Source organism: Antedon bifida, chromosome 4 (genome assembly GCF_963402885.1).
Source record: "Antedon bifida chromosome 4, ecAntBifi1.1, whole genome shotgun sequence".
Taxonomy (NCBI): domain Eukaryota; kingdom Metazoa; phylum Echinodermata; class Crinoidea; order Comatulida; family Antedonidae; genus Antedon; species Antedon bifida.
In genome coordinates this window covers 5303579-5326512 of record NC_136229.1, presented here as the reverse complement: position 1 = coordinate 5326512, position 22934 = coordinate 5303579, and the positions used below count along the sequence as shown (strand labels likewise).

Below are 22934 nucleotides of genomic sequence, written 5' to 3'. Positions count from 1 at the left end.
CCTCTTGTTGATAATGATAATATAGTAGGCAATTCACAACATCAACTAAAACAATATTACAAATTGAAACGGATTTACATCTTACTTTATATTTTTTAATAATAGGCATCAATTTACAATGATTTTAATCATTTTTAATAATAATTCATTCAAAAATGCAAACGTTTACTACTTTCTAGCATAGAGTAGTAAGCAAAATTCTATATTTTCTGGAACCATGTTTCATAAGTAATTATCTCGTAAAACACTACATTTTCACAGTATGATAAACATAAAATGAACAAGTAGAAAATAATATATAACCAATGGAGTAATTTTGACAATAAATTGAATAAGTGTAAGACTATTAAGCATAGATAATACCTATAAATTAGTGGTAAAAAATATTACAAATACTCCAATACAAATTATACACAAAAGTCTAAATTCAGTCATATAATAGTATTACTTAAAAAGTGAATGTCTGTAATTTTCATAAGAATTTAATATTTAAAAAAACAAATATATGCATAATGCAAATAAAAATAATATCACAATAATATAATTTGTTAAAATAATACATTTAATGAAAATATATATTTAAATAAATAATATAATTTATTCAACTGAATAATTGTTCATAACAATTGAATTTATTCTAATAAAATGATTATATTGTAGTACAGTGATTAGAATAGAAAAAACACAACATAATAGAAATATAGCTTTCTATATAATTACATCAAGAAATTCACTACAATATGGTACGGCGTTATTTTCCCCCTTTCCCTGCAATTCTGTTTATATCCTGTGCACTAAGTGGAATTTTATACAAACTTGTGACCAACAACCCTGCCAATAATTCAATTCTAACACAAGAAAAAAAAAACAATGTATAGAGGGCTCAACTTCCTCCATCAATTGAGTCAATAAAAATAACATTATAGATAATTAATAAATTCTTTTTTACCAAACCTGATAAAATGAGTTGCAGAAACCAAGGAAGAGTTAAATTAATTTAACTCTTGCCTGCAGAAACAATGTACAGAAAACAACATAGGCTCACATGGTATTTAGAAAATAAGGTAATACTGTCAACATTATGTTTATCACAAATAGTGCACACGACACATGGTGTAAAGGGTTTGGAAGCAAACGTCATGACGCGTACGTCCCATCATGCATTGTGCAATGACGTTCATCATGAATCATATTTGCGACAAATCATAATCCCATAAATAAAAATTAAAAAACATATTTCCAACTTATTTTCTACTCTATAAAATGCCTTCTGGAAATTGTGTCTCGGGTGAAAGTAGTATAATAGGCGACTGCATTATAACAAAAAAAATTAAGCACTTTCTATACGATATCAATTCATTTACATTGCACAGTTTTTGATAATTTTGTTGCTATTAATATTATGAGATAACCTACATACAAACATAAGCATTCTAAACATTGTTATTATTAAGCTACTTATTTACCCTATCTTTGCTCCAATAACAAACTGTATATTGGTATATCTTGTCCACAGATTTATAAACAGTATTAAAACAAGTATTAAAGACCAGCCTTTAAATTTTAAGAGCTTCTAAAATGTCATTTCCATGTCTGGTTTTATGTTTCAGTTTAGAGACGAGGAAGCTCTACGGACTAAAAATAAAAAAGGAAGGTTTATGCGACAAGATTACAGTGTGCGTCAACTGTTTGTGTATTTTAAACACACTCAGGTGAATGTATTTCAAACATTGTGCATTTTATAAAAACTGTTTAGGTTGAGGTGAATCAGGTGAGTGGACCCAATTACAAACATAAACCATGATAAATGTTGAGCTTTTCTTCTTACTAATTTCTTTAGCATACATTCCCTAAAGGGACCTTTGATCAGACTAGAACATAAAATAATTATATAGTAATAATAGTATTATCCCTGGATGGGTCATCCCTGGATGGGTTGTTCCTGGATGGGCATCCCTGGATGGGTCGTCTCTGCCTGTGTCATCCCTGGCTGGGCCATCCCTGTCCCTGGATGGGTTGTTCCTGGATGGGCATCCCTGGATGGGCATCCCTGGATGGGCATCCCTGGATGGGCATCCCTGGATGGGTCGTCCCTGCCTGTGTCATCCCTGTCCCTGGATGGGCATCCCTGGATGGTCATCCCTGGATGGGTTGTCCCTGCCTGTGTCATCCCTGGCTGGGCCATCCCTGGCTGGGTAGTCCCTGGCTATGTGTCATCCCTGGATAGGCCATCCCTGGCTGGGCCACCCCTGGATGGGTCATCCCTGGATGAGTCGTCCCTGGCTGCTCATCCCTGGGTTCTTGGTTGGGCCTCCCCTAGCTGGGTTATCTCTGGATGAGTGGGTGGCTGGATCGCTTGTGTCTGTTCCATCACGTTCCTTTATAAACTCTACAAGATAACTACTTGGAAATTCACCAAGCATAACAGAACCCAATTATTACAGCCTAATTATGCTATTTTAATTACAATTAACTGATGAAAATGCATTAATGACATTTGAAGGCTGAAACAACTGTTCTAAAAATAGTTCTGTAAGATTATTATGATGGTTTTAGTACAAGTAATTATTTCACTTGCTCATATAGTTAAATAACGTTTTTTACTTTGAATAAAACATAATTTTTAAATTTAAAAAAGGATAGTATCATAATACTAATATTTAAATATTTCAAATATAAATTTATGTAAAGGTCAAAATGAACGAAAGATCTTAATTGTAACATACTGTTTTTGTCTATTGATTTTGTTAACTGCTTTCGGTTTGTTTATTTGTTTATACCATAACGCACAAACTTAATACCAAAATATATACTTTTTAAAAACTTTTTAGCAGTATTTAGTAGTATATAAAATTGTTCAGGCTGCTCTAAAACTTACAGTATTCAAATACTGTATATTGATTTAAACTACAGAGGTTTTATGATTAACTAGAGAGTCAAATCAATCATGGCACAAAATGAGAGCCGCCATGGAGAAGGATGTGGCTACATCACATTGGCCAATCAGATACGCCAGTGTGAAGTCACATGCCTTAATCACTCATGCACATCCACGCTTCTATTACAGTGTGTTGAGCGTATCAACACAAGAACATATTCCTACAAGATACTATTGCTATTATCAATTAGAGTTATTTTCGAAAAACTGTATTGTACAAATAAGGCGACCATTTTGAAGGGTCCCAGTACTCTCCACATGACTTTTCGTTGTTGTTTAGTTGACTCTCTAGTTTTAAAACATACTACTGTATTTACTGTTTAAGCACACAATATACAATACTTTCACAAGGATAATTTTGGATAAGAGGGTGTGTGGTCATAAGTGTATCTATATTCATAAAGCATTATATTTACAAGAACATACATATTCTATCATAATGCATAACCAGAATATATAAATATGATAATGATATTCACAAATATTTTAGGATGAAAATCCAAGTATGGGTATATTACAGTATGCTTTTTGGTGAATATAGCATAGTGTGAAGAACTAGGTCTTTCAGCACAACAAAGAACAAGAATATATTTTTACAAAATGGTTTTTAAAATACACATCTTTATATTTTTTTATAAATAATTTGTATTATTAGAAATCTTTTTATTTCACAAGAGGAATGGATGAATGTACTTATTAAAACTTTGTGGGTCATGTGACATACATACTCTATAAATGTATGAGTATTTATAAAAAAACGGAACAGTACGTACAGCAACAAAGAATGTCAACAGTGATCTCCTATTTACTGTAGTGTATGTCACAATTAGTAGTAGTAATGGAGAAATAATGTTATTTAGTTGTTTCCACAGGATTATATGCAAATAAGTAAGCATAAACCAAAACTTTTAGGTTATAGACTATCTGATACTTTACAATACAGTACATATAAACTTCATAACATTAATAATTGAACATTGTTATCGTTATGTTTATAAAAACCTTGTCCACATATATCTCCCATGCGAACATTATACAAGTTTCAAATGGTACGGTAGTCAAAAAACATCATTTTAAACGTTAATGATGTCTGTAATATACCTGTCACATCGCCTAGCAAAACTTGAAGTTTTTACACACAATGAGACTTTCGTTTTGTATAGCATGTGCTCCGTGTTTCTGTGAACTTTGGAATTTACACATATGGGGGAGCACACAATACAAAACACAGGTGTTGACCCAGTGTGTGTAAAATATCGAGTATTACTAAATGTAAAATTTAATGTAAAATAGGTGTAACAGGTTATTCATAAGTAATGAATTAGGAGATGTTACTGTACTATCTTTTCGACTTTTTACAACGTAAACACTTTTCTTATAAAGTCAATACTCATTCCATATGGATAACAGATACCAAGGAAGCACCCTATGGAAAAAAGTTTGGAAAATAAAACTCACAATTCGATACAAAGTTCGCAAATTTGATCACTAAATGACGATCCGAAGCACATTACATATTTAATCATTTTTATGGAAACATGAATATTATCTCTAAAATCACATGATTTCATATTTTTTTTGGTCTCACTTTTGTCTCCTGAAAAAATGATAGAATAATGTAGAAAACTACATTGCATTGTAAAAGTAATAAGGGTACAGTATATCTATCGTAATGCACAGAAAATTTACTAATTTATTTAAAAACCTATCTACTTTTAGAGAAACAATTTATTGTGAAGATACACCAGCTCTTTAGGTGTCATATGCTGTCATTTCCATTGTTATATGGCCGTACAACAAATATTTTTTCTGATGTTTGACAATTCATCACAGCAGTTGTAGAAATCCATTGAATGTTGATGTGTACTAAACAGGTCTCTCCAATGACTGTTGGTTGGACCAAACTCCCCAGATGAAACCAGGTCACAATTGAGTGCTGTGCGTACAAAATCACTGGACCAACATCCACAAGTTCTCCATTGAATGCTGGTGAGGACCAAACATCATCCATAACGTCTTCATTGAATGCTGGTGTGCAGTAAAATTTAACAGACCAACATTTAGGTCTCCATTGAATGCTGGTGTGCAGTAAACTCACCAGAACAACCAGGTCTACATTGAATGCTGGTGTGCAGTAAACTCACTAGAACAACCAGGTCTGCATTGAATGCTGTGCGTAAAAAAGTCACTAGACCAGCATCCAGAAGTTCTCCATTGAATGCTTGTGAGGACCAATCGTCATCCACTGAATGCTGTGTGTTAAAAAGTCACTAGACCAGCATCCAGAAGTTCTCCATTGAATGCTTGTGAGGACCAATCATCATCCACTGAATGCTGTGTGTTAAAAAGTCACTAGACCAACATCCACAAGTTATCCATTGAATGCTGATGAGTACCAAAATCCAGGTTTCCATTAAATGCTGGCGAGTACCAAACTAATCTGGCCAACATCCAGAAGGTCTCCATTAAATGCTGGTGTGTACCAAACTCACTTGACCAAATAAAAGAATGATTCTATTGAGTGCTGATGGACAACCAATAGAAGATCTGGTGTGGACCAACATTCACCAGATGTTGTCTTCATTAAACTGCAGTGTGTGATAAAAAAGGACGCTATTTAATTCTACTGTATTCATCACTAAACTCCTTCAATTATATTTCTAAAAGGATAATTCTTGCAACAAATATTTGATCACCAATTAGTATCTGGTCCTTAACACTAAAGATATCCTTTAATACTAGTTGTCCGCAAAGCTTTTAAAATGTCCAATCCACAGGACGTCCTGTTGAACACTGGTAGACGAAATCACAGAGAGAGTTGTGCTAATAAATTTGACAATATATAAAGTGGTATATAGAAACATTGTTCGTTACTAAGTGGCAAGTATTTAAACATAGTCTCTCACTCGTTGGTGGCGCTATTCAACTGCCTTTGAAATGAATTCTAAGAATCGCTTGGCATATTGTTCTGGTTTAACTGTTGAAATTTCCGCCCCAGCCTATAAAGAAATGATAGAATATTATATTTCAATACAGTAAACTTATTAACAATAATCGGTAGTAATTTTGCTTATTCTAACTTGAAATAAATTGGCTTAAATCTTGTACATGTACATAAGCACAAATTTTACTCCCTTAGAATATTTTAATAACTTGCTCTGTACAAATTGGTTGCATATAATTATAAAGGTACAGTAGAACCCCCATAAAGCTCTGTCTACACTATAAAACTAGTTTGGAAGAAAAAAAAGTGTGATGTGCCCAAATATGGTGGTGATATGCCTAAATATAGTATTGATATGACATCATAAGGGCACATCATATTTTTTTGTCAAATAAAGTTTGATAGTGTAGATAGAGCCAGAGATAGAGATAGAGACACCTAACCCAACAAAATGTCCACTTAATATAATTAATAGGGACTTGCAGTAGTGTTAAAACATATTTTGTTACCCTTGTTCATTTCATGGCAAGTGTTCCCTGTAATAGGGGAAAGTCCCACAGGAGATTCTACTGTTTTGTGCTCATTTGTACATTCCATAAGTGTGAGATGTTTGATTCTATGCCCGTCTCCTACTTACCCCATGTTTTACAGTCTTGGCAGCCATTGCAGCTTTTTTACGTGCACCCCAATGAGTTAAGATATCTATCAGTCCTAGAAAGTAGACTTCTTCTTTTGGTGAATCTGTCAATAGAAAAACATCATTTGTTAAAATAACAGTGTGTTTTTTAAACTATAGGGAGTCAATGTGAAACAACAGGGTCCCTTAATAGGGGTGTTCCCAAAATATGGGTTGGCCGTAATGCTAATATACTTCCCCACACAGTAAAATGTCTCCAAATGAGGAAATTTCAGAAAAAAAAGATTTTGTGAGAAAAAACCGAAATTCGGCCAGTAAAAAAAATTTACAAAAACTACTGAATTTATGAATATTTTAATGACTTTTTGTTACATATTCGAAAATGGTTAATATTGTTATAATGTGCATCTTGTGATAGGAAATTTAAGTTGTTGATCCAATATATTATATTTAATGCAAACAAAAACCAAAATCACATTTGTACTTCTTTTACGCATCTCATATACATTCCATTAATTGCCATCAGCTTGGTTATAAATAGACTTAAAATTCAATAATGAAGGCAGCAAAAAACACATGCACAAAATCTCTTCATTAAGCCCATTCACATTGGCTCATTAAACGCACCTTCCAATCATTATCTCTGGCAAGGAAACAGCTTATGGGACTTACTAACCAAATTAAATTAGACCAGCTGAGTGACCATAGCGTTCTAATTAGCATACTGAATATTCATGAGATCAACGGCTAATGGACGAGTATGATGGATTGAAATAGAACAAATCAATTACTGTATCTACTAATTGATATTAGGGAAGTATTTAGGTTAAGATTAACCGTAGTGTAAATGCAATTTATACAAACTAATGGCAAAGAAGATGTTTACATCGTAGATCATTCTGTCTATTTTAGATATTTATAAAGATAATGGATCTTGATCATGTAGCCTAAAGGAAGCATAAAGTGACCTTCTGAATTCACAAGCACAATTATTTTTACAAAATATAATACATTATGCTATAAGAGGTAATATTTCTCGGAATTCATTTTGGTAAATTTCCAAAATATTGGAAAAAAAACATTTATAGAAATGTGCCTGTGGCTAGTGGTGTAACAGATATGATCACTCACTGGCTAAACCCTGGAGCTTAAGGGCACCAGAGCATGAGCAGCCCAATGCAATTACCCAGCATTGGGAGAGCCAATTTGTAGTGCTAAACAAGGGGCCTGTGGCAGGTGCATGTCTACTGACAATGTGGGAGCAGAAAAACTGATATAATTTGCAAAAACTATGAAAAATGGGTGATTTCCCCGATTGATGATATTAATCAAAATGGTACTGTGTACTCATTTCAAAAAAAGTTTAAATAATGTAATAAAATAATAAATACCATCAGAAGCTCGAATAGCATATAAGTCTTCACTAAGGTCACACTCTCCTGATGAGAGGAGAGCTGGAGACACATTCATGGGACTGTCAGGAGGGGTAAATGTTTCGCCACTTCCCGAGTCTTCATCCTCATGGAAGCCATTCTTTTCTTCAGCTTCCAGCCTCTCACGTTCCTCTTGCTCGGCTTTTGCCACATCATGGATGCCAGCTAGTAAGCTGTAGTCCATTAATTTCAATTTGGCTAAGAACTTTTTGCAAGAAAAGAATTTAAAACATTTATCATTACACAGACTAGCTATAAATTTGTAATTGTAATAAAAAAAAAATACAATAAAAAAAAACAACTATGCTTTTATTCACCTCTACATCGTGTTCCAATGTAGTGAGTAACTTCTGTTTGGCTTCAGCACCGACATATATTTTGTTGTTTTCTTTCAGGAAGTCTTGGTCCTTGAAAGTTGGAAAATCTTTAGCCTAAAAAAAATAAGTCATTTGTATTAAGTACTAACTTGAAAAAAACAAACATTGGAAACTTAATGTCTAAAATTAAAGGGGAAAACAACACATCCTTTATAAGTAAATGCAATGAAATTGCTGTGAAAACACATTTATTTGACACAATACAATATATAAACAGTCGCGTAACACACAGGGCAAAGGCCTCTAGGTTGGCACTACTAAATCCAATGCTCTGGGTAGTTGGATTGGACTGTTCATGCTGTGTAGCCCCTTGAGGTCTGGAGCCCCTTGAGGTCTGGAGCCCCTGGGTTTAGCCAGCGGTCAAAGCTGTTATGCCACTGTATATGAACTGTGACCAAATGTTCTGTCAATGATTACTACCGTAATTTCTCTACCTGGCTACTGTAGTGTAATGTTCCTATCAAAAAGCTATAGTCATTGCTACTGTCAAGCTCTATACAATCAAAGTTTATGTGACAACAAAATGTGATTTTTGTCAAATAAGTTTGATAGTGTAGACAGAGCTTTTTTAGTCAAAGATAGACAAAGATAAAATAGAAATTGACAGATACAAACCTTTTCTTTATCACTTGCTTGTCTGTCAACAGTTGACCCCTTGAGGTCGTATTTCCGATGAATTGCCAGAGTACTACTGAAAACCCCCCTCATTATTATCATGTACGTTTCATTTCCATCAACTGTCAATCGATACATACCGAGGTATTGTGGTAAAAGCGTTTCACCATGGATTTCTACAACATACTGAAAAATATCGAATCATAGCAACTACATTATTTAACTAAATGCAACGTATCACATTTATCTTTGTACGTCATAACGCCTTCACGTTACGAAAAGAAATTATGACAGTGGTACATCTGATAACAAAAATTGTGCTCAATGTGAAAGCATGCTCAACACTCGCGATAGTTTTCTCAGGGCGCTGGACCGAATCTGGGTTAACAACCTATCTTACCTTATGGTAGGCTTTAAGCAGTTCATGCATGAGTCCAACCTCTTCGCTTGATATTGTTTTAATGACATATTTTTTGTCCGCGGACATCATGAACTTGGAACCACTTTTGCCAGAACTGTCATCGTACCCTGGTGCAGAGGATGTGAAAGAATTCTACAATATAAGCAAACAAATACAGTATTAAACAAATACAGTATTAAAAAAATACAGTATCAAACAATAAATACAGTATTAAACAAATACAGTATTAAACAATGAATACAGTATTAAACAATGAATACAGTATTAAACAATGAATACAGTATTAAACAATGAATACAGTATTAAACAATGAATACAGTATTAAACAATGAATACAGTATTAAACGAATACAGTATTAAACAAATACAGTATTAAACAATACAGTATTAAACAAATACAGTATTAAACAAATACAGTATTAAACAAATACACTATTAAACAAATACACTATTAAACAAATACACTATTAAACAAATACAGTATTAAACAAATACAGTATTAAATGTGCAATTATTTCCTTAGGACAAAATGATCAATCTGCCATACAGTACTAGAAATTGGATAATACTATTTTTACTCATCTCACTCTTAACATTTGCCGTTACAATAAATTTATGCACTGTATGAATATTATGGATGATAGTTTAACACTTTTACAAACATTTCTAGGATACTCAGGAAAATTTTTTCCGAGAGATGAGAAGATTTACACATTTAAATTATTGTACTGTCACATTTCTTGGAATTAACTAATACTATATAGTAATGTTAATTCCAAAAAAAAGGTGACAAGGGGAAATTGAAAGGTTACTGTACATAATACACTGTGATAATTCAAAACAAATAGGAAGTACACTACAGTACTCTGGAAATGAATTCTATAATCATTTAAAATTGGAACAATCAAATTGAATATTGTAGATGAGAGACAGGTCCTGGTTGTGGGTGTATGCATGCCACAATGTGTTAAATAAACACCTCAGTAACCTTGCATAATTGATATTTGACACCTCAAATTGAACAAAATTAAACTATGAAATTATGCAAATATGATATGTAGCGTATCACATATTTTAGATCAATGAAGTACTGTGTACTATTTGGTTTTGGTAGTGGCAATTGAGGTTTTTATTTCTAGAAAAACAGGAAAGGATATGGACAGTAATACAACTTTGGTGGCTACAGTATGACTGAAAAGGATTATACAGCGTTTTTGTTATCAAGATAAAGATAAATATAGATAGACCATTGTGTATGCATGGAGGTACCTCCATGGCGTATAGATGATATAAGGAAACCTATAGTCTAGAGCCTAGTAGTAGTACTCCAAACTCTCTCAAAAGGTCTAAAGGGTACTCAAATTATTTTTAGTAACTAGTATTAAAAACACAGTAGGCCTAAAACCAGAATTTCTGGGAAAGCAGACATTATTACTTATATTACAGTAGGTCAGCCCAGAGAGTAAGCACTTTACAGTATCATTATAAATGAATAAACTGGCCAACTATCAACAAAGTGCATTTTCACTTATGCCCTTTTCACATCTGCAAAATGTAACAACTTGTAACTAGATTTGCATAGTGTGAATACAATTTTGTGGAAAATCACAGACAAACACACTGATGAGGCCTGTTTTTTTTTTCCAAAATGTTTCGAGTTCTCACTGCGCACATGTATATTGCCCTGGTATTAATTCATAGTATTATTAAATCAAATAAGGCACTTGTAACTGCACTTTCCTTCTGAGAAATTTCCAGGGTTCACATACAGTATATGAAAATGTGTAATAAATCAAAGTTGTTAACAATTTATGCAGACGTGAAATGGATATTAGTGAAATCAACAAAAAATAACACTTGAAAAAAAATTACAATTGATACTCACAAGGAAGTCTACATCACTAATATTGAATCTTTCTCGAAGGTTCCTGAAGACCAATGGGCAGTATTCTTTAACTTTAAAATGGCTTGGTAAATTTTCCCTGGAAAAAAAAAATTTAAAAAAATAAAATTCATATATTATTATATAGAGAAAAAAATATCCATCTATATTAAAAGTAATACTAGTAATAGTTAATGTTAAATCTGTTTGGCCTTGACAATGACAATCCAATGAAGAACTTGGTAACTGATATAGATCATTATCATAATAAACATTTATTTCCAAATAATGGTGGCGTCACCAAGAAAGCAAATGCTTGTGTCAGGGACGCCATAACAAAACAGACAAAAAGAAACAAAAAATATATATTATAAAAAAAGATAGATAATTATCTTTATTCAACAATGGCAAATTGGAGCAAACAAAAAAAAGTTTCGCTAATCATTTTAATAATACAGTATGGCAGGCACAGAATCTTCATTTCTAGTTTTAAACAGAGAACCATCTGTAGTAATGAATATTCAAAGAGCGTCTACTGTATACAGAAAATGTTAATTGGGTCAAGGGCAAACAACAAAACAACAGACCTTGATTTAAAAGGAGCGCCATGGCGCTGACGCTCCTTGGCGCTCCTGAAAAAGATCAAAGGAGCGCCTAAAATAGCGCTCCCCAACCTGTTAGAGTGCGTCATAAAAATATATATAAAAATAAGAAAATTAACCCCGAATACAACACACAGTCTATATTCGCGCAAACGATCTTTGTTATGGCTACCCCCGATATAGGCTAGGCGCGCCTACGATCTTTGATGTTGTGCACTCGATTTACTTGTTATGGCTAACCCCGATAAGCTAGGCGCACCTACGATCTTTGACATGATGTTGTGCACGCTTGATTTTTACTACTTTCGATCACTCACAAACAACGCACCATCCTCACTTAAATTCTTGATCTTGTGTCAACATGGCGGGTAAACGCGATTCTGTTCAACTTTCTACGTTCAAACAATGGAATTTGACATCGTTTGGCTACGAAACATCTAATGTAAATGACAAAATTATGGTGACAAAACTATGGTGCAAAGACTGTGCAAAGTTTATCGATAAAATTCGAACAGATGGTCGCATCAGAGGGAAGGCCTTACAGGACATAGAGGCATATGTATGGTTTTTTTTTAATGAATGTATTTATTAATATTCATTTAGAGTATTTTTTATTTTCTTTAAAAAATTTAAAAGTAGAAAATATACCAGTAAAAAGCAGATGAAAATTATCACGCTCACACTGAATCTATGAATCAGTGTTCAAGAAAGTGTAACATTAAATTCATTTCTAAAACTCTGTCTACACTATCAAACTTCATGCGACAAAAACATGTGCCCTTATATGGACATGATGATGTCATATCAATACCATACAGTGTTTTGGACAGTTTGATAGTGTAGACAGAGCTTTAAATACAGCATACAGTAATGTATGTGATGTGCCCTTATATGGACACGATGATGTCATAACACTACAATATTTGGGCATATCACCACCATATATGGGACAGTTTGATAGTGTAGACAGCATTTTAAATACAGCATACAGTAGGTCAGCAACAATTAATAATATGCCATCAAAGTGAAACCTTTTCTTTAAATTACCTACTGTATTTTAAACTCAAATATTTTGCAATGCCGATTAAATATTAGATATCAGAAATTAAATCAGATTAATTTTTATCTTAAGCATTATATTAATAATGTATTTGTTTAGTTGGCCTTCAATGTGAGTCAACAACTACTGTACAAGTACTGAGTAAATAAAATGAGATTGTTTTTTAAAACCATTCATATGGTTTTCTATTAAATTAGTCTTACCACGATGACTACAGTATGTATAACTATTAGCAAACATTAAATGTGGTAGATTACTTTACTTTGACTCATTAGGTTAATGTGACTGCGAGTCATCATAAACAGCAAGTTTATTTATCTTAAGTAGTGTGCACTTTCTGAGTGTGTTAACGAAAATGGAAGTTCCGGGGGGATGTCCCCAGATAACTCTGTCGTTAATCACTCCTTAACACGTTTTTAATTACGGTCTGTATAATCAGTGTCCTACCAGGGCTTTGGGGTTCAGAGTTCACAAATGTTCATAGTAGTACACACAGGTTCTTTGGACTGTGTAATGAATTGAAGTAATAAAAGGGTTTTCATATCTAAGCACTCCCTCTGGAGAACATCGGCTATTGGTTTATCCAGGTAAGCTAGGCACGAAAGAGATCATGCTACTTTTATAGGCTTATTGCTATCCGGTGGCGTTCGGTTTGTGAACAGCTTATTAGATTCAAGGTTCACATGGTGGCAGCAGCATTTTCCAGGTCACAGTATTTAAACATTTTTTTTACACATCATCTTTCTCAATTATATTTTATAATTACCAGTACTTTTATAGCAGTAGTTATCTGTTTGCATTGCAGACTATACTGTAGTATAGGATTACAGTACTATAGTTATTAATTGTGAACTGAAATGTCAATAATTCTCAGAATTCATAAAACAGAATTTAAATTTCTAATAAAAACTATATTTAGAACAATTCATTACTTAATATATAATTAATTATAAAATAAAGAATTAAGTTCTTTGTGATAACTGTACTTTTGAATAGAAATTACTGTACATCTTGATTTTTTACTAACTGTATACTATTATTGTGCTACATATTCCTGGTTATATTTTTTAAATAGAACTGAGGGGCGGGACTTTTGGAAAATGTTAAATACATTAATTTCCATGTTTTGAATGGATAGCTTTATTTTTTTTAGACTGAAGTGAATAATAATAGAAGAACAATTTTGAACATTTAATGATATCATCAAATATAGTTATTTGTTAAATGATTTTAAATAATAATATGTAGACCAGAAATGTGATGAACTGCCTTTTAAAAATGGATACATATTTCATTAACTAAAGTACTCTGTATTCTGACATAACCATCTACAGAATCTGAGATTAACAACACCCTAGGGGGTTCAACTGTATCCAACTGTACATTGCCTCACCTATAATCATAGATTTAATATATTAAATTTAAAATAGCTTAAAGGCTGACTACACACTAGGACGATAACGATCAACATATTACTATATTAGATAAACATACATTTTTCTTGCAAACAAAAGAAATTAGAAAGGTTTTCATTCTAGAACTATGTATAGAATAACCCTATGGTGTCTTTGATAAAAAATAATATTTTTTCAATTCCATCCATCACCTGACGTCATGATCAATAAGAACAATAACATCATTCTAATCGTCAGTGTGGGCTAGTTTATAATTTCTTAAAAGTACAGACGACTATAATATTGATGTTTTTAAAATGAGCCTTTAAATAATTTATTAATATAGCCAGTAATGTTATTATTTTCAGGGAAATACAATTTAAGCTTACTACTAAAATTCTATATCTATAGATAGAAAACTATCTTGAAAAATAGAAATATTTTATTTATTTTTAGACTAATTTTAGGTCCATGGATTAAACCTGTACGCACAATTACCCCAGATGTGTACCCATCCGTAATTAAGCTCATTTGCATATTGATCAATAACCTTGAGTTATATATAGTTAAAACAATTACTGTACAGTTAGACATTTATTACTGTCTGTTTGACAAAATATATAATTGGTTCATGTATGCAGTATGTTACTACAGGATTGTACCAATGATGAGCACTAAATAAAAAGCACAGAAATGATTAACATTGGAACCAAGGCAAATGGTGCATGATGGTATAGGTTGAAATATTTCAATCCTCTGGAATAATCCACAGTCACTCTCCCCTTAAAAGCACTTTAGGTAAAAACATCTTTCCAAAGTGTCTAAAGCTACCCTAGTGTGTCTAAAGCTACCCTAGTGTGTCTAAAGCTACCCTAGTGTGTCTAAAGCTACCCCAGTGTGTCTAAAGCTACCCCAGTGTGTCTAAAGCTACCCCAGTGTGTCTAAAGCTACCCTAGTGTGTCTAAAGCTACCCTAGTGTGTCTAAAGCTACCCTAGTGTGTCTAAAGCTACCCTAGTGTGTCTAAAGCTACCCTAGTGTGTCTAAAGCTACCCTAGTGTGTCTAAAGCTACCCTAGTGTGTCTAAAGCTACCCTAGTGTGTCTAAAGCTACCCTAGTGTGTCTAAAGCTACCCTAGTGTGTCTAAAGCTACCCTAGTGTGTCTAAAGCTACCCTAGTGTGTCTAAAGCTACCCTAGTGTGTCTAAAGCTACCCTAGTGTGTCTAAAGCTACCCTAGTGTGTCTAAAGCTACCCTAGTGTGTCTAAAGCTACCCTAGTGTGTCTAAAGCTACCCTAGTGTGTCTAAAGCTACCCTAGTGTGTCTAAAGCTACCCTAGTGTGTCTAAAGCTACCCTAGTGTGTCTAAAGCTACCCTAGTGTGTCTAAAGCTACCCTAGTGTGTCTAAAGCTACCCCAGTGTGTCTAAAGCTACCCCAGTGTGTCTAAAGCTACCCCAGTGTGTCTAAAGCTACCCTAGTGTGTCTAAAGCTACCCTAGTGTGTCTAAAGCTACCCTAGTGTGTCTAAAGCTACCCTAGTGTGTCTAAAGCTACCCTAGTGTGTCTAAAGCTACCCCAGTGTGTCTAAAGCTACCCCAGTGTGTCTAAAGCTACCCTAGTGTGTCTAAAGCTACCCTAGTGTGTCTAAAGCTACCCTAGTGTGTCTAAAGCTACCCTAGTGTGTCTAAAGCTACCCTAGTGTGTCTAAAGCTACCCTAGTGTGTCTAAAGCTACACTAGTGTGTCTAAAGCTACTTCTGAATCTACCTACAGTATGGCTCTTTGATCTCTGAATCCACCTATGGCCCTCCCAATCCATCAGGTCCAAGAGGGATTGATTATTATAACAGAGATTGGCTCTAAATGTTATCATCATAATAACATTTAAAGCAGATACCTCAATCCAGTTTGAAGTAACAACAAATTGTCCGGAGTGATGAAAGGAGTTATCTTAGTAACATTGCCCTTTTGTAATCAAAAGTATAATTACTTACAGCATTAAAGGGGGATTCTGGGTTTAAAATTGCTTTTAAATATCGTTTATTTATTAAATAAAAAATATTATAACAATATAGACATGTCAGAATGAAGAAGTAATAACGAGAAATTAAAAAAATTAAATTTTATATACATTTTAGGGTAAATTCATGGAAAGTCTGTTTTTCAGCAGCTTAGGGAAGCTCATTAATATTCATGAGATATTCACAAAATCACGTCATCAGTGGATTCCAAACTCGCGACGTCAAGCTTGTACGTTGTGTTTGTCAACTTGCATCTCTAGCTCTCTCCCCTGTCAAACGACGACCACCCGATCATTGTGAAATACATTTTTTGTAGATTTTCTAAGCTAGGCCTAAAGTGTAATAATAACAGTAGTAGCATATATTTATTTGACATTTAATGAAATACAAAATTTACTAGTAGTACAGATTTACGGAGTCATAAATTATACTATTTTTATACCTCGAATAGTACAGATCGTATATCGGCTTCACGTACTAGGCTAGGCCTAGCCTAAATCATTTTATTCATGGGTGAGAGCCATTTCTGACTAGGGATTCCATGCCACGATGGCTACGTTAAAACATTGGGGCCATCATGGGCCTAGCTAGCCTACTACTAAACGATTGGCCCATAAATAACAAAACTCAGTGGATTCCACACCCATCCTATCAACCAAACTCCTAAACAATCTAACCCTAAAAATTCTACAAAATCGGCTGTAAATATTGAGGCAAAACGAGGTCCGATCGCCTTCCGCACGTATGGTGTCCCGATCGTCTAATAAGTAGGCCTAAAATAGGCCTAGTTTACTCTCCAAAAAAGCGGATACTGCATCAAGCAAGTAGACCAGGTAGTAGGAAGGAGACCTAGCCGATCCGGCCCAGTTAAAAATTGAGCTAGCTAGTGTAGTAGACCCTATGCGAATTGATACTACCAGGCCTTTTACTATAGGCTACACTTTTTAAAATTAGCAATACTTATGTTTACAAATATTCCAACTCTCTCATTCGAGCTATATTATCTATACCATTCCGGTAGGTCGAGTCGACCTTCAATCAAATACTGTACATCGTTCATGTTGTGATTATAGACGGGGTATACTCGACCCGACCAGTTTGGTATTGTATATTGTATCTGCTTATCACGTGACGATGCCAGGCATGGGCAGAGAGTGAGCACGTGTATCGTCGTCTCGCTCTCCTCGCTCAGGAATGTATACGTTACGCTTCATTGATTTTGAAAGCTTTCCCTAAGTCAGTGCGAAAATCGGCAAACGTAAAGTGCAAACATATCTAATTTTTCACTGTTTTGATGGATTTTCATTAAAAAATTGACTTTATAAATGGGAAGACCGACTAAAATTACATCAGATAAGTATAATTTTACAAAAGTAATTGATATGGTTAATGATAACGAGTCGTCGGAAGATTGACCATTTCACGAATTTCCTATTCTGTAACCACAGTGTGATTTTGCCGTAGCTGCACTTGTAATCTGGCCTCATTTCACAGCCTTCGTTCTGCTTCACTGGGCGCTTATATAAATTGAAACTTTTACCGTTCAAGAGACAAACAAATATATTTTACATTTTTTGCTATTCATTTTAAACCCGGAACCCCCCTTTAATACACAAACCTACAGTGGTGTTGGTAGTCTATGAGTGCCACTCACCTGGATAAACCAACAATAGCCTTTCTCCTCAAAGAGCAAGATACCTGTATAACTCGAAAAGTTTTCATTGAATCCACTCTCCACAAATGGTATAGTCCATGAACTATACCCTCAAGTGTGAGTCTCTTCACAAGCAACCATTTCACTCAGTGAATTTTGTTCAATGAAAACTTCTACTTTTTGAGTTTACTGTAAATTTCGCTCTTCGTGGAAAAAGGCTATTGTTGGTTTATCCAGGTAAGCTACTGTAGGCACGAAATAGACTATGTAGTACTTACTTGTTAAATAGATGATTGTCAACTTTGACCTTACTGTATGCTTTGAAATCATCCGACATCAACATAACTGGAATGTTTATGTGATTCAATTCATTGATCTATATCAGAGAGGAAAAAAAAAATCTCTAATGTGAATCTCTGTAACTTTATTTAAATACTTTCTATTCTAAGATATTCATGCATATTTTGTGGTGGGTGGGTAACTATTGTAGTGTAAATTTAAGATGGTCTTACTGTAGATGAAAAACAAGTGTACTGTACCACACTTAAGAGAGTTGATCGTCATAGGGTCGTAGTACAGTATGTATTGACTGTAATTCAAATTGTGTAGCGCAAGTTGTTTCTAATTTGAATCTCTGCATAGAGATAAATATCTCTATGACCTCTGTAACTTTTAAACACTGTACTTTCTATTAGACATTCATGTGTATTTTGTGATTGGTAACTACTGTAAATTAGGTAAAAAACAAGTTAGTATACTGTATTTTCATTTCATTTCATTTTCATTTCTTTATTCGACAACAAGCGGTCCAGGGGTTGCGACAGCAACAAAGCGCCATAACACATTTGTGTCCGCAACCCCTGTAACATACAAGGTAAAAATGTAAACAACAGAATATTAAAAAAATTTAATTAATTTGTATTACTGTGTTACACAATTTTAAATACACCTAAATAATTAAAATAAAATTAGCGTTTATCAAGCAGATATTTTTTCAATTTCGACAGGAAATTTTTCAAAGGAAGAGTAACTGCTTGATCTTTGATTATGGGGGGTAGTGATGACCATATAACAGGAAAATTGTTGATAGACGAATATTTTAAAGTATCGGTACGTGCAAAAGGGTGGACAAATGTGAGTAATTCAGGATGGCGTTGATTGATATGGATATTATTATTATTATTACTATTATTATTATTTACAGTACAGTATCACATACTTAAGAGAGTAGGATCGTGCCAGTAGTACAATATTTATTGACTGCAATTCAAATGTTGTACTGCAAGTGGATGTAGCTATTTTGACAATTTATAAATGTACAGTACTGTATGTGATTGTATTTATAAAGTTTATATTATATTATAATTTAAATAACATTTGTTAGATATAGTTTTAGTCCATTTTTAGTGGTGGGGTTTCCCCCTGTTGAATGTCACCGACAATAAATAAGCAAAAAAGCGTGGAGGTACCATAGAAAATATTAGTGACTTCACAAACCTCAACCTATCAATTCCAGACAGTACATACTGTACTATATAAAATACCATTGACATTGGTGTCGACGATGCATAAAGTCAAAATGGTACTTGTAATTGGCACACAGGAAACGGCGGAGAGTATAACAACCCTTCAACCAGGAAGCCTTAACAGCTTATGAAGTCATTTACTAGCAAAACCACTGACAGCCTATTATACATTGGGGACTATAATAATTGTGGTGTTGTGGAAGCTAATGATCTGCATGTCAAAACTATAGAACTAAATGTAAATTAATAATTTTAGCGTTTATTGCTTAGTGTTGATTATATTATAGTCAAAATTATGTTTATTAATGTTGGTCCTGGAATTTGTACAAATTACCAAATGAGGAAGATGGTGAATGGGTGGTATATTGTTATGTAATGCACTTGTCAATTGTATGACCCACTATACGACCCCCGGGAGAGGTGCGTCATGTGTGCGTCATTTACAAATAATTACTGACGCAGGGGTGCATCAAAAAACCTAGATGGTACGTCACATCAATGAACAAGTGACAATGTCCGTCACTTTACCACCCACCATATCATAAACAACATGGTCACAGTGCGTCAAAATGGGTGCGTCATGGTCACCTAAAGGTAAGTCACATTTTTGACGCATGGATGCGTCATGGTATTCATAAAATATGACGCACATCGGACAAATGACGCACCTTTTCCGGGGGTCGTATAGTGGGTCATACAATTGACAATTGCATAACAGTAACTATGGTATTAGTACAATAAATTGCCCATACTAATACTGGGAAATAATAATAAGGCTGGGACGTCCCATCGAAAGCGATTGAGTTCGCTGTTGGAGTCCCCCGGGTCTTGCATGTGTGATGTATGTGTTATTGTTTGTTTTGTAAAATCCGGAATGAATTCTATTGTCACTGTATGCTACAGTATTTAAAATGGCTAGCAGTTCCCACCTTGCTAGATGTTTTACAAGTACAGTATGTTAGTTTAGAATTAGTACATTGTTTGGCAAACACCACAGAATCCCAACAAAATGATTGTTTGTGCAGGCTTAACATCACTCAGTTGCGCATCACAACTCCCACTGCAAGATACAGTTAACATTTCGCTGAAATATATTTGCCGAGTATGTTGCATAATTTGTTGTCTGCTGATTGGAGGATTCTGTTGTTGGACAGTCGACTATAGAAAACTTTACATTCGGGGCACAGTTAAACATGCTAAAGCTTGGTTGCCACTTAGTTGCAACGCATGGACGCAACGTAAGTGAGTTGACCAATCACAAGCGACAGTTTAGATGGTTTATCACATTGTGATTGGTCTATTATCTGCAGTCAGTGCACGGCTACGTCCTTGCGTTGAGTCAAAGCGGGAATATAAAATAATAAATTATATGTACAGCTGACCTGACCGAGCCTTTGTAATAGCACTTCTTACTAGTAATAGTAGGACTTAACAGAGAAGTCTAAAAAAGTAGCTTACACTAGCAAGTATAGTTAGGCCCAGTCTAGCCTAGGCCTAGTTTTTAGCTAGAAAATCTGTTCCTTACAATACATATCACCTCAACAAAAATCTTTCGTTGGCAGCCATAAACAATTAATTAAAATTGTTGATATACATACTGTCTGTACAGTATAAAAGAAGTATGATGGTAATTAATTTGCTGTTAGGTCATGAGCCACTAAATCATAGCCTTGACTACACCCTTCACACTGCAAACCCATTAATATTTAGGCCTAGGACCTACTATCTTGACGTGATCACACCAACTTACCGAATGGTTTATGCCCCACATCAAAACAGACAGCAGAGGATCGCTTGCTCGGAAGAGCTTAACTTTCTGCGACACAGCTTTGATGTGCTTTTTCTTCATATTTTTCAATCCCTGCGACATGGCGCAGATATTTTTGTTGTTCACACAATATTATGAAATTTAAAAACACGCGAAATGGCGCATTTGCAACAGGCAAACCCAGGCTTGTTTGTTTTGTTTTTCCAACTGTTAGGCCTACACCCTTCTTTCCAATCACAAGATGGCAGCGTCCGTGTACTGCTGATGAGACTTGCGAACAGCATTAGAAAATAAAATACTGTGTACAAAAATTACAATACCCACAATACTGTAATTGAATGCTGCCATCATCGTCACAAATTAAGTTTATTCCAGAATGAAATTTTTTTTTCTCACCATGATGATGGCAATTTTTAAAAGTAATTCTAGAATCAATTATTAAATAATGAGCTGTTGTTGATTTAATTTAACTAAATCGAGTGTTGAAATGGGCACCAGAAAGCAGGAGGAACGTACTAAATTGTCATTATAAGGAGAAGATAACATAAAACATATTGCTATTGGTACGGTCGACATTTTGTACAATTTCTGTTCAATTTTTCAATAGGCAATCAACTGCTTTAGTTTACTATAGGCCTAAACCCTACAATTAGCGAGCACTAGAAAATTCACATTGGTCCGGATTATGCGAATACAAATTATGAACTGGAGAGTCTGTGCAAGTAGTTAGCTAGACTTTTGTTTTCTCATCTATCCATACAATTTTATTACAATAAAAAGGAGAGACTTAATCCAAAATGATTATATTTTTTCATTATCAAATCTTACAAAAATAACTTTTAAAATTTAACTAACATGATATAGTCGAGTCAAACTGTTTCATTACCCCAAAAAAATTGCAAGAAAAGGTTTTTTGATGTATTACAATAAAATAAGGTCTCAAAAAACATATATCAAAAGTTTACTCAAATTGGACTACCGCAAAGTCCAAAATTCGACGTTAAAAAAGATGGCCGCCAATTTTTGGAAATCAGTAACCGCTTGTCCTAGAGAGTTGTATTTGGTGTCAAATTGTTCAGAATATATATGTTTATATTTACTCTTTTTGAATATTTTGTTGAAAAATGAGAGGAAATTATATTTTTTGACCTTTGACATATATGACGCGACATTTATATAGCTACGTAACTACTAGTCATAGAGATTTGATATTGGTGTCAAAATGTTCAGAATATACATATTTATATTTACCCTTTTTGAACATTTTGTTGGAAAATAACCAGAAATTCTTATTTTTGACCTTTGACACATATATAGCATGACATTTTCGTATCTACGTAACTACAAATCAAAAAGTCTTGATATTGGTGTCAAAATGTTCAGAACACACATATTTATATTTACTGTTTTTGAACACTTTGTTGAGAAATAACCAGAAATTCTTATTTTTGACCTTTTAAGATGCATTGTTCCCCCAAAAAACATGAAAAATGAAGATTATTACAATCAGACTTTAAATAGGCCTCGGCCATTTAGTTTTGATCAAGTTTCGTAGAAAAAATGTTTTCAATTATAAAAGACCGAGACAAATTTTTACCTAAAACCCATTGGTTGCCAGTTTTTTTTCAGTAGGCCTAAATCATTTTCTTTGATCCAATTTTTGGTA

At 34.0% G+C, this 22934-nt stretch overlaps 3 protein-coding genes across 4 annotated transcripts in view; 1 reads left to right on the top strand and 2 right to left on the bottom strand.

The window, feature by feature from the left end:
- LOC144841618 (uncharacterized) overlaps positions 1-22934 on the bottom strand; it is a 136042-nt gene that overhangs the window by 93356 nt on the left and 19752 nt on the right. The gene's annotated exons all lie outside the window — the stretch shown is intronic.
- LOC144841591 (sterol regulatory element-binding protein cleavage-activating protein-like) overlaps positions 1-22934 on the top strand; it is a 64595-nt gene that overhangs the window by 22408 nt on the left and 19253 nt on the right. The window lies entirely within an intron of this gene.
- Positions 74-21519, bottom strand: LOC144841440 (phosphatidylinositol 5-phosphate 4-kinase type-2 alpha-like). Of its 2 annotated transcripts, XM_078697770.1 has the most exons (10): positions 21251-21519; positions 18253-18350; positions 11251-11347; positions 9345-9497; positions 8945-9130; positions 8270-8383; positions 7911-8157; positions 6520-6623; positions 5845-5937; positions 74-4364 (listed from the first exon to the last, which is right to left on the bottom strand). In XM_078697770.1, the coding sequence occupies exons 1-9, from the start codon at positions 21368-21370 to the stop codon at positions 5857-5859; spliced, it is 1200 nt and encodes a 399-aa protein (XP_078553896.1). In that variant the 5' UTR covers positions 21371-21519; the 3' UTR covers positions 74-4364; positions 5845-5856. The 2 variants fall into 2 exon arrangements, with proteins under 2 accessions (XP_078553896.1, XP_078553895.1); XM_078697769.1 differs by having other exon boundaries at positions 74-5937.